Here is a 15,217-nt window from a genome sequence, read left to right on the forward strand (position 1 = left end):
ACAGCTTCAAAAGAATAGAAAGCAGCCAGTCTCTGCAATATTACCCTTCAGTAGAACCTGGATGACCCAGCCAATGGAGAAGCTGTTTCTGTTGCCATTTTTTTACCTTTATATTAAGGTTAACCTGGGCTCAGAATTAAAGTATATTTGTGTTTTAAATACACAGATAATAATGGGCTGCCTCCCCTAAAGACTGTTTAGGATTAGTATGTCTCCGTCCAATGCTCACCATTGAGGAAGACGAGAAACACATTTGGGTAAGAGAGCTCTTCTCCACATAGTAAATTCACGTCTTCTACTCCCAGGTTACAGGCTAATTTAACAATGGGTCCATCTTCCATGTCAGTTGTGATGTGTGTCATAAGGGCCAAGTTTTTAACCAAACCACAGGCCTAAAAAACAAAAAATAGTCATTTTTATGAATGAACACTAGTAATACAAAAGTATAGTTTGTATCTGAAAATAGTTCACCACTTTTTGCTGACAGCAGTGCAGCCTTGCAGGGGACAGGTTGGCAATTCATACAAAAGCCTTAAAAATGTCATACCCTTTAACCCAGAGGAACTTATCCTAAGGTAACAAGCAAGGATACAAACGTAGATTTAGTCACAGAAACGGTTAGCTCAGTACTATTTGAAATGGCAAATAATGACAGCATCATAAGTGCTGCCTCTCCCCCAAAAATTGATTATGTAAGTTGTTATTCCCAGACAATAGAACATCCTAGTCATTAATATGACACTGCATAAAAACCGTAGAGGAAAACATTAATAAATGTGGACTCATAAAATATAAAACTTCTGGCCTGAAATGAGACACAGTCTATAAAATAACTGGCCGGTAGTCTATAAAGCTTCTTGGTCATAAAAGGCAAAGAAAGACTGAAGAACTCCTCCAGATTAAGAGGCTAGGGAGATTTGACAACCGAAAGTAATGCGTAATCCTGGCTAAGAAAAAAGATATTAGTGGGACAACTGACAAAGTTTACTCAAGATCTATAGCGTTGGCCCTGGCCGGTTGGCTCAGTGGTAGAGCGTCGGCCTGGCATGCGGAAGTCCCAGGTTCGATTCCCAGCCAGGGCACACAGGAGAGGCACCCATCTGCTTCTCCACCCCTCCCCTCTCCTTCCTCTCTGTCTCTCTCTTCCCCTCCTGCAGCCGAGGCTCTATTGGAGCAAAAGATGGCCCGGGCGCTGGGGATGGCTCCATGGCCTCTGCCCAGGCGCTAGAGTGGCTCTGGTCGCGACAGAGTGACGCCCGGATGGGCAGAGCATCGCCTCCTGGTGGGCGTGCCGGGTGGATTCAGGTTGGGCGCATGCGGGAGTCTGTCTGACTGCCTCCCCGTTTCCAGCTTCGGAAAAATATAAAACAAACAAACAAACAAACAAAAAAAGATCTATAGGGTATAGTACTGTTATCAATGGTAATTTCATGAGCTTCATAACTATGCTTTGGTTATCAAGATGTTCACATTTAGGGACTCTCAGTAAAGGATGATGAAAATCCTTTTTACTATTTTTGTAACATTTTTGCATGTTGAAAATTATTTCAAAATGATAAGGAAATAAAAAAATTGGCCCTGGCCAGTTGGCTCAGCGGTAGAGCGTCGGCCTGGCGTGCGGGGGACCCGGGTTCGATTCCCGGCCAGGGCACATAGGAGAAGTGCCCATTTGCTTCTCCACCCCCCCCCCTTTCTGTCTCTCTCTTCCCCTCCCGCAGCCAAGGCTCCATTGGAGCAAAGATGGCCCGGGCGCTGGGGATGGCTCCTTGGCCTCTGCCCCAAGCGCTAGAGTGGCTCTGGTTGCAGCAGAGCGACGCCCCGGAGGGGCAGAGCATCGCCCCCTGGTGGGCAGAGCATCGCCCCTGGTGGGCGTGCCGGGTGGATCCCGGTGGACACATGCGGGAGTCTGTCTGACTGTCTCTCCCCGTTTCCAGCTTCAGAAAAATACAAAAAAAAAAAAAAAATTGAGACTTCTATACAACCAAAAAAAATCTAAAAAAAAAATATAAGTATATAACATAGAAAATAGAGAAAACAATGAGATGTCTGACATGTAAAGATTATATCTTTAATTCTTAAAATCCATTTGCTATAGTGACGCACAACATGTACTTCATTCAATGGGGTCAGTTGAAGCAATCTTTGGGAAATTTAGTGTTCCAAAGCTCAAGATGTTTAAGTTACGCAAATATGACAAGCTGCTTAATTTTAGTGTGAATTTCCATATTGTTTAAGATAAATTATGAGAGAAATAATTTCTAAAAGCCATAACCCTCTACGAACTTCTATTTTTTACCTCTTCTAAGTCATAACAAATTCCTATTCTTTGTAACTTACATCTTTTATTTGTCATAATTAACTTATTTATTCATTCAGCATATATTTATGGGGCCTTTACTCTGAACAAGGCTCTGTGCTAGAAGCTTGGTATGCAATAGTGAATGAACCCAATAAGGTTCCTTCCTCCTGGAGTTGACCATTTAGAACGAATATAATCAACAGAAACCAACAATGGTTAACATGAAAGAGAAAGGGCAATGGCACAGGAAGCAGTGAGTGCTATGGAAATAAATGTACTTAGACTCCTTGGTTTAGTGTTTAGGAAACTGCTTGTGTTCCTACATAATTGAATAGGAATCCACTTTAGGTCACGGGCTATGTGCTCCTACTTGGCTGCAACTGCAACTATGATGTCCTCTAAGGACACCTAAAGCAAATAAAGAGGAGCTTAAAAGGGCTCCTCATAAGCAAAGGTACTGGGTCTCTCAGTTTTCCTTCATATTTTTATTTCCTCTCCAGTGCATGGCTGGATTCTTGGGTTAACTAAATAAGCCAGAAAATTTGGACCATATTTCTATTTAGGTGAGATACTAAATCACATGCTTCTGTAGGTACTCTGATTCTGGAATGACACTGATGTCATCCTGACAAGCTGCGTTGATATTTCTCAGCCAGGTAAGTGGCTAACCTAAAAAAGAATAGGGCCTGGGGGAATGGGAGCAGAAGCAGAACACCACCAGCAAGTGTTAACTCTGACAGAGCACAGAGACCTCTCAGGTTCCTTACCTCTCCTTCAGGAGTGTCTGAAGGACACAGCATTCCCCACTGAGATGGCTGGAGGGATCGAGGACCACTCACTTTTCTGGTTTTTTCAAACTGGGAAGAGATTCTTGTCATCATACCCAGTGCGGATATATACGACAAGCGAGACAGCACCTGAGTCACACCTTGACGATCCATTTTAAATCTCTTTAGAGACCAATTTCCCTGTAAAGAGAAGAGAGACATAGAGCACCCCGATCATTCATATTGCCTGAATCACAGTTACTCTGAGAAGTTCATCCTAGGAACTACATGTTTATGAAATTAGAGCCATGATGTATATTGAACAATCAAAATATCACAATTAAAATTAAAATTTAGCCAGGTCACTTGCTTAGGTTTTCTAGAAATTTAATGAATATTACCTATGTCTATCAATCATCTCAGAATGCTTTAATGCATCAACCTTATCACATCAAAGCAGTTATTTTCTGGAGAACTGATTATTTCCCAAACAAGCCAATTCAACTACAGATTCCCACTGCTAGCAATAAGCTAACTATCAAAAAGTGGTAATTTCTACACACATTTAAGGTAAAACTAGCTTGAAGCACAAAGAGACAATTTAATGTTGAAATGTACCACTATTTTAATGTTTTCCAAAATTTGTCCTAATTAGAAGAAAACAGCAACAGAAAAATGACTCCAATAAGAGTTATCAGAGATAATGAATACACTGTAGGCTTCTTAATTAAGGCTAAAAACTGCACATATATTCATTATAAGAGATATTTTATGTCTTCTGTGGCTATCATGTCAATCTTAAAATAGATCCATATGAAATAAATCTTGAACATTACACTTGCTTTATCTCCTATGTGTTAAATATATTATATTAATTATTTTGTAGTTGTATTAATTGCACATATTAAATATTTTCAAGCATAATTCAGAGATTAAGGTTAGGCATTGTTATATTTTAAAATCACGATGACATGAATGGTAGAACATAGTATGCATAGAAAAGCAAACTAGAAAATAAAATAATTCCATGATCTTTCTGATTCAAAAGCAAAAAAAAAAAAAATACACCTGCTAAATAGTGATTCCTCATTTTCCTTTGGAGAATCTGATAAAAGCTATAACTGTTCTCTTGAGAAAAACACACAAAGGTCATGAACACAAAATTTTTTTCTTGTTTTTATGGTTTTCTTTTTTATTTAATTTAGAAAATAAATTTAATGGACTGACATTGATTAATAAGAGTACATAGGTTTCAGGGAAACATTTCTATAGTATTTTAACTGTTGTGTTGTGTGCCCATCACCCATAGTCAAATAGTTTTCCGTCACTGTATATTTGTCCTTCTTTACTCCCCTCTCCCCCACACCCTCCCCTGGTCACCACTGCACTCTTATCTATATCCATGAGTCTCAGCTTTATATCCCACCTATGTGCGAAATCATATAGTTCTTAACTTTTTTTGAATTAACTTATTTCACTTAGTATATAACGTTGTCAAGGTCCATCCATGTTGTCATAAATGGCAATATGTCATCAATTTTTCATTCAATTTCAGGGAATGACTCATTGATCTTGTATTAAAAACCCTCATAGTAGAAAAACTGCTAGGGTTTCAGAAGCAGAGGTCGTCTGTTTGAATTAAAATATGTGACTTTAGTGGGGCTCTCTCACAAATTAAATTTCAATCATTATTACAGTGAAAGTCTATCACTTTAGAAATGAGTTTTTGATAACATAGAAAAGAGCTAAATTCTAAGAAACTCTATCCATTACAAAGCAAAGAAATAAAACAAACACATTTATCCCACAGGTTAACTTCTTTACTGCTTTTTCCATTAACTCCTTTTTTGTTTAGAATGAGAAATGAACCTCATAAACCCACTTATGCCCAGGGAGTAAGAATAAGATAAATATTCAGCACAGAACTAAAATAAGGCAGCAGCTGCTGGCAAATGGGAAGTAGATGGGGAGTGAAGCCAAGATGTTCAGCAAAAGAATCTGTCCTAGGGCTCTGCAGCACAACAAAAAGGGGAGAAGAGGAACAGACAGGGGTCTAGAACTAACTGCTCCTCTGAGAAAATGTATTTGTTGAAAATATTCTACTAATGGCAACACAGAATTTTAGAAGCTGACCTCCTTCTGGCTGCCTACAGGTTGGGGTAAACCTGCAACAAAACCTATTACTGATTTTTCTAATAAGCAGTCTTCTCTGGGAGGTAAAGTGGCATCACTTAGGGGCAAAAGAACTACTCAAAATATCCATCATGACCTGAAAATCATGGGTCGGAAAGCAAGGAAAAATAATCCTAACATAAGTATGTTCAAGTAGTCTCTGGAGGCTTCTCTTCAAATATCCAGGGATCTACTTTGAGGTGAACTTGGGCTGCATGAGGTTAATGCCCAGTTCCCCTCAGGCTTAGATGAGGCCATCCTCGCAAGGGCTGCTTGCACAGACTCTGCACATTTCTAAAGTCAAGTATGCAGCAACTCTGCTACTGATTCTTTCATTAAGGGAACCAGTGTGTAACACTATACTATTCTTTTGTTGAGGCAAAATCCCATCCATAAAACTAATTTTATGTTGGCATATAAAATGTAAACCAGACTTTACCAGATAGACCTATAGTTGTCACATTTTAAGAAAAGGAGCAAAAACCTATCTGATACTCCTTTATGAACAGCCAGAGGCCCTGAATACACAGCAGCTGCAGAGGCCTGAGTTTATCTCTACATGAGGGACAGCTGATAGCACTGTGAGGAACAGAAACCTACAGTGAAATGAAACATTTTGTACTGTTATAGACAAAAATTGTCATTAATAAACCTATTTATAATATGTCCATTTTGTTATAGAAAAAAAAGTGGGAAAATGTAACAGGAACTATAATTTGGCAATAAAGACAGCAACAAGATTCCTACTGATAACATTTACACTATCTTTTAAAGTAGAAAATTTGTGATTTGTAAGCATTCTTTAAAAAAATATGTATATATTATATTACCTGGATTCTCAAAGTACGTTAACTTTCCATTCTCCTGAATAGATTTACAAATAAGTTACAAAACTCTGTAAACGAATGAATGAAGACTTACAGTAGAAATGGCATTGACCATGCCATTGGTAATCTGGTCCTGACGCATGTGTTTGACAACATCAAACTGGGCTGCTCTTTGCTTAGGAATCACCTGGTCTGCAATCTTTTTCATTTCAGAGTTAAATTTTTTGAACAAGTCTTCAAAAAGAAGAGATAAAAGCTAAAGGAAAAAAATATATACAGTGAACTTTAAAAATGCATTACTAATTAATTTAATACATTTTAGGTTTTTATTAAATTTTGTTGAAAAAGCAAAATGAAGAAATACTTAAAACTGAAAAAAAATGTACACTTAAAAATTCAGTTTGATAAATATGTGCTTTTCTTTGCTTGATGAAACTCATACCATCCATTCTTTCTCATTATTCTCCAGACCAGTGAAAACTAGACACACACACTCACACCACTCCTCAGCCAGAGCCTGAGCTCCGCAGGCCTGAATAAGCAGAGAATGATGTAAATGTGGTGGAGACCAAAATACAGTGTAAAACAAGTTAGTTCAGTCTTTGATTGAAAAAAACCCCCACAAATCAAAATGCTTAAGCTCCTACTCTAAGATTATTGGGAAACAGGATTAATCAGCAATTTCATGAAACAGATGAGTAGCAGAAATGGAAGGAAGGTGAGGATTTGGAAAGAGAGTAGAGATCTTAAGAAAGATATGTAAGTTCCACTGTAGAAAGCCACAAGACAATATCCTTCCCAGTTTCATATTTTAAAAAAAGATGAATCATCCATAAAATCATAAATTCCTTGATTCTTACAGGGAGATTCCTCTTTACACCCACTAGACAATCTAGACAAAAATTTAAAAGTTTGATAATATATCATAGGACGAAGATCATCACCAATTCACATACAATGAAATGAACAAATATTTGGAAAACTAGTTTGACATTCTCCGGTCAAGTTGAAGATTTAATTTGACTTCACAACTAGGCAATCCAATATGGAAAAAATCTCACATATATGTGTGTACCAGAAGATATAAATCAGAATGTTAATATTTTTTAAAAAGGAAAATATATACTAATTACTCACTTAAAGAGGAATTCTGAAATTTAGTGAAATCTTGTAAACTAAATATTTTCTAAATTCCATACTATGTTCTTGAATGTTTATTACCCACGGGTAGTTTTATGACTCATAATGAAAAGAGTTAAAGCAAATGAGTCTTCTCCTCTAGCTCTTACAAAGAAAGAATTTCCTAAGTGGAATGTGATATTATACCTTTTCCCCTTAAGTTAGACACAGCCTTCCTCTTTTCTACTAAAATCAACTTTTCAGATAGAAAAGCCTGGACTTGAATTTACCATGTCAGAAGTATTCTAAAAAGAAAACTTCCTCCCCTGAGAGCTTAATCCTTTCTTCCACTCAGACCCAGCAGTTTCACTCATGGAAAGAAAGACTATGGGAATGGAAGCAGGTGCAGAGGGATGAGAGGGAGGAAGGAGCCCATTTCGGCAACTTCCTGTGGAAACTGGCAAAAGAAACTTGAATAAGCATTCTGAACAGAAGCAAATGCCCTTATCCTGACCTAAACCACAAAAGCTCAGCTCTATTTTACTTAGTCCCTTACATTTATTAAGACTTTTGTGTCTCAAATTATGACAAGAATTTTTTAGGTCCCAGCTGAATTTGTTATAGCCCCTGATTCAAACACAGGAAATTCTCCTGGTACTAAACAGGTAAAAAGTAAGAGCACACTCATCAGAACTACTGCCTCATTAATAAATTTCTCCACCCCTAAAATTTCAAGTTAAGAGAAATGTTCTCTAGTTCACAGAGCAGTGAGACATGACAAGGTCAAGCCGCACAATAAGATACATTATTTAAGTCAAGAATGAAATGATTAAAAGGGATAGAGTGCTGGTGATAATATTCAATACCTTTCATTGCTAGAATGAGGCCTTTCAGCCTGCTTAAGACAGGAGTACTACAGAACACATTATATTTAAGGAAAAAAATGCTGACAGCTCATCAATTGATTTTCAATGAAAATCCTAAAAAAAAATTAATAAAGAAGTTAAGCTGCTGAAATATAGTTTCACCAATTAGCTTAATGTCAGAGAATTCTAATTAGGTGTCTTGAGATTCCTATTTAGTGTTTAAGCCTTCAGAGTGCCAAATTCTCCTTTTCATACAAACTGGTTGCAAAATTAAAGACATTAGGCAGCCTTAATTACATTATCAGAACAGCTGGGATTAGGCAATCTCCGAAGTCAAGACGGCATTCTTTTGTCACAGGTGGAAATCCCTGGCTTTCCAGAGTACCGGATTTTGGTGCTGTTCCATATCTCACCCATACAAAGCAAGCTGCATTAGAAACAAAAAATCTGTAGACAAAGAATAGAGTAATGCTCAGCAAATAATGAACACATTACTGAAAAAGAAAAGGTAGGTGAAAAGATTAAGCCTGAAATGGGTAGGTTTTGCTAACACCTCTACTGGCTGCTGGCCTGCCAGCCCTCAGGTGGCAGCAAGACTGAGGGAAAGCTCTGTGGACCGGCTTGGCCAGTGGATACAGCTCTGTTATCTAAAGCTGAAGCACATTTATGCTCCCTCATCCCACGGGGTGTGAAATTAGCAGCTATTGTTTTTACACATTTTAGCCAACACAATGCCTATTATGTCTTTACATTGTTTATAAAGCGATGTTTTCTTGCACATGGGAACCTTCATTATAATTTTAATATTTTAAGCAACAGGGTAGTTTCTCCTCTACCCTCCCCTGACTCTATTCCTTATTCCTCAAAACAACCAACATTTTAAAAATGAATTCATTTAACTACATGATTATTTTTCATTTAAGATACCGTAAAAGTTGGAATTGATGGTGGTGGGAATACACCCATAATCCTTAACAGTGATCAGTTTGAAGGTGGCCAAAATCAACAATTAACCAAACAGAACTTCCCAGGTATGCAGACAACTTTTCTTCCCAAACTTAAAATTTCTATTTTTTAATTCTAGTTTTTTAAAATTTTAGTTGTGGTAGTATCCCAATTACCAACCACCATGTGTCATTTGGAATACTGCCTTAGGTCCTAACTACTCAATCCCTGGCCAGTTTTTCTATGAAACCAGATCTTTCTAAACTGAAAATGAGGTTGCATCACTTCCCTGATTAAACCTCTCCAATGGTTTTCCTCTGCATAAATTAAAAAACAAACAAAAACGCCCCCAAATATATCCAAACCCCTTCGATGCCTACGTGCTAGTTCTCCAGTGTCATTGCTTACCACCTCCACCCTCCATGCACTGCGGCAACAATGACCCTTTCCTGCCCCTCCATGCACTGCGGCCACAGTGATCCTCTCCAGCCCCTCCATGCACTGCGGCCACAGTGATCCTCTCCAGCCCCTCCATGCACTGCGGCCACAGTGATCCTCTCCAGCCCCTCCATGCACTGCGGCCACAGTGATCCTCTCCAGCCCCTCCATGCACTGCGGCCACAGTGATCCTCTCCAGCCCCTCCATGCACTGCAGCCACAGTGATCCTCTCCAGCCCCCCCATGCACTGCGGCCACAGTGATCCTCTCCAGCCCCTCCATGCACTGCAGCCAGTGATCCTCTCCAGCCCCTCCATGCACTGCAGCCACAGTGATCCTCTCCAGCCCCCCCATGCACTGCGGCCACAGTGATCCTCTCCAGCCCCTCCATGCACTGCGGCCACAGTGATCCTCTCCAGCCCCTCCATGCACTGCGGCCACAGTGATCCTCTCCAGGCCCTCCATGCACTGCAGCTACAATGACCCTTTCCTGCCCCTCCATGCACTGCGGCCACAGTGATCCTCTCCAGCCCCTCCATGCACTGTGGCCACAGTGATCCTCTCCAGCCCCTCCATGCACTGCGGCCACCGTGATCCTCTCCAGGCCCTCCATGCACTGCGGCCACAGTGATCCTCTCCAGGCCCTCCATGCACTGCGGCCACAGTGATCCTCTCCAGCCCCTCCATGCACTGCGGCCACAGTGATCCTCTCCAGGCCCTCCATGCACTGCGGCCACAGTGATCCTCTCCAGCCCCTCCATGCACTGCGGCCACCGTGATCCTCTCCAGCCCCTCCATGCACTGTGGCCACAGTGATCCTCTCCAGCCCCTCCATGCACTGCGGCCACAGTGATCCTCTCCAGCCCCTCCATGCACTGCGGCCACAGTGATCCTCTCCAGGCCCTCCATGCACTGCGGCCACCGTGATCCTCTCCAGCCCCTCCATGCACTGCGGCCACAGTGATCCTCTCCAGCTCCACCAACACAGGAACTGCCTGAGACATATATGCTTGCTCGGGTCCCTGGCTAGAATGCAAGTCCCAAGGTTGTGTGAGACTGGTTTCTTATTCAAGTCTGAGCTGGAACAGCTGAAGGCTCAGGTTAGAAATATCACTTTTGCCTGGCCTGTGGTGCTGTGTGTGCAGTGGATAAAGTGTCGACCTGGAACGCTGAGGTTGCTGGTTCAAAATCCTGCTTGCAGTGTCAAGGCAACATATGGGAGTTGATACTTCCTGCTCCTCCCCCGCCTTCCCCTCTAAAATGAATAAATAAAATCTTTTTAAAAAATCACTTTTTCAAAGAGATCTTTCCTGACTATCTTGACTAATATCCTAACATTAGCCTTTTGGGGGTTTTTCGTTAAACACTTCTAACTATCTAAAATTACCGCATTTATTTATGGTTTACTTGTTCATTGTCTGTCTCCCCTATCAAAATGCACACTCTTGAAAGCAGGTGCCTCATAAAGTCTTGGTCGCCACTGTATCTTGGTGCAAAGTACTTTATCTGAGGATAGAGAGGTGACTATAAATAGTTCCTGCCCTCAATGAGCTTACAGTCTAAAGAGGGAAAGAGCATGCAGGTAAAGAATTATAGAATAGTAATTCAGCATGCAAATAAAGACCAGAACAAAGTGCTATTGGCATTTGGAAGACAAAGCAACTAACTCCTCCTGAAGTTCACAGGTGGTTTCGAGGAGGATGACTCAAAGAATGATGAATGGGTAGGAGCTCCTCATTAGGGAGAGGGTGAAGGGGAGATGAGGGAGGAGCAACCTGGGCAGAAGGCATAACTGAAAGGCGCAGAAGGATGAAACAGCTTCATGGTGTGTTCAGGGAAATGTAAGTGGCTCACTGTTGCATGAACTCAGGCAATAAAAAAATGTACAGGGTAAGACCATCAAGTACCCTATTTGCTCTGCTAGAGTCTACATTTTCTTCCACAGAGCAGTCAACTGTGTTTATGTACTCCCCACAGGGTTTCAAGGGAAGGGCAAATAGGCAGAGAAACAAGCTCTTATATCCCACTTCAACCAGATAGGCTCAATGTTTATGTTTTTTATTTTCCATTTATCTATTTTAAGACTGGAACTCTGAGTAAGAGTTCATGCTTTAAGAACCTTGACAGTGACGTCAGAGAAATGGTGCCGTAAGGAGTGCTCCCGATACTTCTCTCTGAAACTTCAACAAATTCAACAACTAGAGACAGAAAAGCAATCCCAGGAGCATCTGAAATACACATACATCAAATAAAGGTACGATTGAGCGAAAAGGTGGCTGAATATATAACCCACTCTGAAGGAAATAAGACGGAGAATGGAGTATTCCGCTTTCCTCACTGACCTGAGCAAGGGCTGCTTTTACCTGGAACTGAGAGAAAGCAAGGGCTGGAGGCGCGGAAAAAGCTGGGCTAGGGCAGAGACATTCAAGCCGAGAAGAGAGTGTGCCCGCGGCTCAGCCCACATGGAGCTAATGCCAGTGGCAGACCCTGGCAGAAGTGGGAGGGCAGTTGTCTTGTTTACTCCCAGTATCCTGATCAGTGAGCGCGGGCAGTGTGCGAGTGGATCCACCTGGCGCTTCGGGCGCCAGTGCCCGCAATCCTAGATGGAGGGGCTGGGTCAGAGACTGTCAGTAGTAACTCTCTGTGTGAGCTGTGACCAGTTTCTGAATAATCCCGGCTTCCCAAACAACAGCGCACGGGAAGTGTACAAAAGCCGGCTTCCCAACACCCAGACCTGTCTGGGTGTGGCACCTCTGCCAGCCATACAGGCTAACAAAGCACACTCCTGAGGAAGAGAACTGTGGAAGTGGTGGGGGGATGTACACACAGACAGCTTGCAGACAGCCTCTGGAAAGTAGACCTGCAGAGTGCTGAGGCATACTAGACATGCCCGGAGGCTCACAGAAAGACACCTGAAAGACAATTGGCTCCCAACCCTGCCTGATTATGCTGGTGACTCTGGCTGGCAAGTCATTACCCAGAACCATGAGTTGAGTGGGGATTTGGCAGCTCTTAGAACCTCTTGCTCTCCAGGCAGTGGCTGGGGCAACTTCACAGCTGGGTCCCAGGCTGCTGGTTCAGGAAGGAGAGATTTGGGGAGAGGCTCCAGGGAAATACTCTCCCATTGTTGAAGCCTGCAAACACTAACAAGCTGCACCTACCAACAGGACTGAGGCCAAGTTTATGTCATCATCATAGTGACAAAACAGCAAATCTCTGCCTAAGAGTGCCACAGGAGCAGAACCCTGGGGTATAGTGGCATCGGCCAAAAAAGAGAGAGAAGAAAGAAAAAGGAAGAAGATAACTTCTCAAAACCAGGAAAAATCCAGTCTTTATAACTTTTTTGATTTTTTTTCTTGTATTTTTTATTTATTTTTTTCCTTCTACCTTGGTCATTTTATCCCCTTTCTGTCTTATTCTTTTCTTTTCATTTTGAACGTTATTACCGATAGGTGTTACATTTTCCATTCTTTTTTTTCTATGAGTGTTACATTCCAGAAACTTTAACTAAATTTTTCCTCTCTCTCTTTTTGTTTCGTCTTTTCTCTTTCACTTTTTTTCTCATTCAAATCTCACCCACAAATTATTTTATTCTGGATTCAAATGTATTTTGTGGCATTTTCTGTGCTTTTTACTTCACTTTTTATCTCTTTAGCATTTCCCCCAACTCTGGCTCTCCATTCTATAGTTTTTGTGCCACTTAATACATCAGAATTCTCAGTTTTCACTGTATTTTTTTTCTTTTTTTCTTTTCTCTTACACTATTTCTCTTATTCGACCATCATTTACAAACAAATTATTTTACTCTTGATCAAATTTTTTCCTTGTGGCATTTTGTGGGTTCTTGCCTTGTTTTTTGCCTCTTTGTCACCCTCCCCCAACCCAGGCCCCCATTCTACATATTTTTGTTCCACTTAGCACAATAGAATTTTCCGTTTTTCACTACATTTTCTCAAAAAATTTTTTTCTATCAACTCCTATTAGTGTTATTAACAATACCACTCTCAAATGCCATTAAAGAAAAATAAATAGAATATCATGGATACAAAAGTGATGTAGCTCAGGTAGATGAGGAACAATCTATAGAAAAAAATTTCAATAGCTTAGAAACCTTGGCATTAAATGACAGAGAATTTAAAATTAAGTCCTAAAAATACTCAGGGATATACAAGAAAGCACAGGAAGGCAATTTAGGGAGCTCAAAAAACAATCCAATGAATGCAAAGAATACTTCACCAAGGAAATTAAAACTATAAAAACGAATCAAACAGAGATGAAAAACTCAATTCATGAACTGAAAAACGATGTAACAAGCTTAGCCAATAGAACAGGCCAGATAGAGGAGACAATTAGTGACATAGAAGACAGGCAACTAGAGGTACTACAGAGAGAAGAGGAGAGAGACTCACAAATTTAAAAAAATGAGATAGCCCTACAGGAATTGTCTGACTTCATCAGAAAGAGCAACATAAGAACAATGGGCATATCAGAAGAAGAGAGAGAAAATGGAATGAAGAACATACTCAAACAAATAATAGATAACTTCCCAAACCTGTGGAAAGAACTAAAGCCTCAAATTCAAGAAGCAAACAGAACACCGAGTTATCTTAACCCTAACAAACCTACTCCAAGGCAAATCATAATGAAATTGGCACAAACCCATGACAAAAAAAAATTCTCAAGGCAGCCAGGGAAAAGAATACAACATATAAAAGAAGGCTCATTAGATTATCAACAGATTTCTCAGCAGAAACTCTATAAGCTAGAAGAGAGTAAACCCCAATATTTAAAGTTCTGAATGAAAGGAACTTCCAGCCAAGAATACTATACCCATCAAAGCTATCCTTCAAATACGAAGGAGAAATAAAAACATTCACAGATACAGAAAAGATGAGGGAATTTATCACCAGAAAACATCCACTTCAGGAAATACTAAATGGGGTTTTCCGACTAGACACAAAGACCAAAACAAAACAAAACTACAAGTAAAAGCTCCATCAAGATCGCAATAAAAACAACATTAATCTGTGACAAAAAAAAAAAAGGGGAGAGGACAAAGATGAACAGTAGCAAAGAAGGATGGAATGCAGAAGTACTCATGAGATAATATACTACAATAAACATGATATGTATACTTTCCATTACTTAATGGTAACCACCCCTGAAAAAACCAACACAGAAGTACATGGCTTGAAAAAATAAGTATGGATTACAACCAAACAAAAACAAATGATAGAAAAATAAAAGAGAAGAACCAAACAAGATACAAAACTATCAGAAAGCAATATATAAAATGGCAATAGGAAACCCTCAAATGTTAATAATTACACTAAATGTAAATGGACTGAACTCACCAATATAAAGACACAGAGTAGCAGAATGGATTCTAAGGCCTGGCCGGTTGGCTCAGCGGTAGAGCGTCGGCCTGGCGTGCGGGGGACCCGGGTTCGATTCCCGGCCAGGGCACATAGGAGAAGCGCCCATTTGCTTCTCCACCCCCCCCTCCTTCCTCTCTGTCTCTCTCTTCCCCTCCCGCAGCCAAGGCTCCATTGGAGCAAAGATGGCCCAGGCGCTGGGGATGGCTCCTTGGCCACTGCCCCAGGCACTAGAGTGGCTCTGGTCGCGGCAGAGCGACGCCCCAGAGGGGCAGAGCATCGCCCCCTGGTGGATCCCAGTCGGGTGCATGCGGGAGTCTGTCTGACTGTCTCTGCCCGTTTCCAGCTTCAGAAAAATACAAAATACAAAAAAAAAAAAAAAAAAAGAAGATCTAATTGTATGCTGCCT

The 15,217-nt window shown here is 40.8% G+C and overlaps 1 protein-coding gene across 1 annotated transcript in view; it reads right to left on the minus strand.

The window, feature by feature from the left end:
• The window catches only part of POLR3B (RNA polymerase III subunit B), a 136,037-nt gene that overhangs the window by 67,114 nt on the left and 53,706 nt on the right, over positions 1-15,217 (minus strand). The window contains exons 13-15 of the mRNA XM_066356055.1: positions 6,160-6,321; positions 3,067-3,267; positions 230-392 (exon numbers count right to left, since the gene is read on the minus strand). Coding sequence (XP_066212152.1) covers positions 230-392; positions 3,067-3,267; positions 6,160-6,321 — 526 coding nt within the window. The remainder of the gene's footprint in view (positions 1-229; positions 393-3,066; positions 3,268-6,159; positions 6,322-15,217) is intronic.

Source organism: Saccopteryx leptura, chromosome 1, assembly GCF_036850995.1.
Source record: "Saccopteryx leptura isolate mSacLep1 chromosome 1, mSacLep1_pri_phased_curated, whole genome shotgun sequence".
NCBI classification, from domain to species: Eukaryota; Metazoa; Chordata; class Mammalia; order Chiroptera; family Emballonuridae; genus Saccopteryx; species Saccopteryx leptura.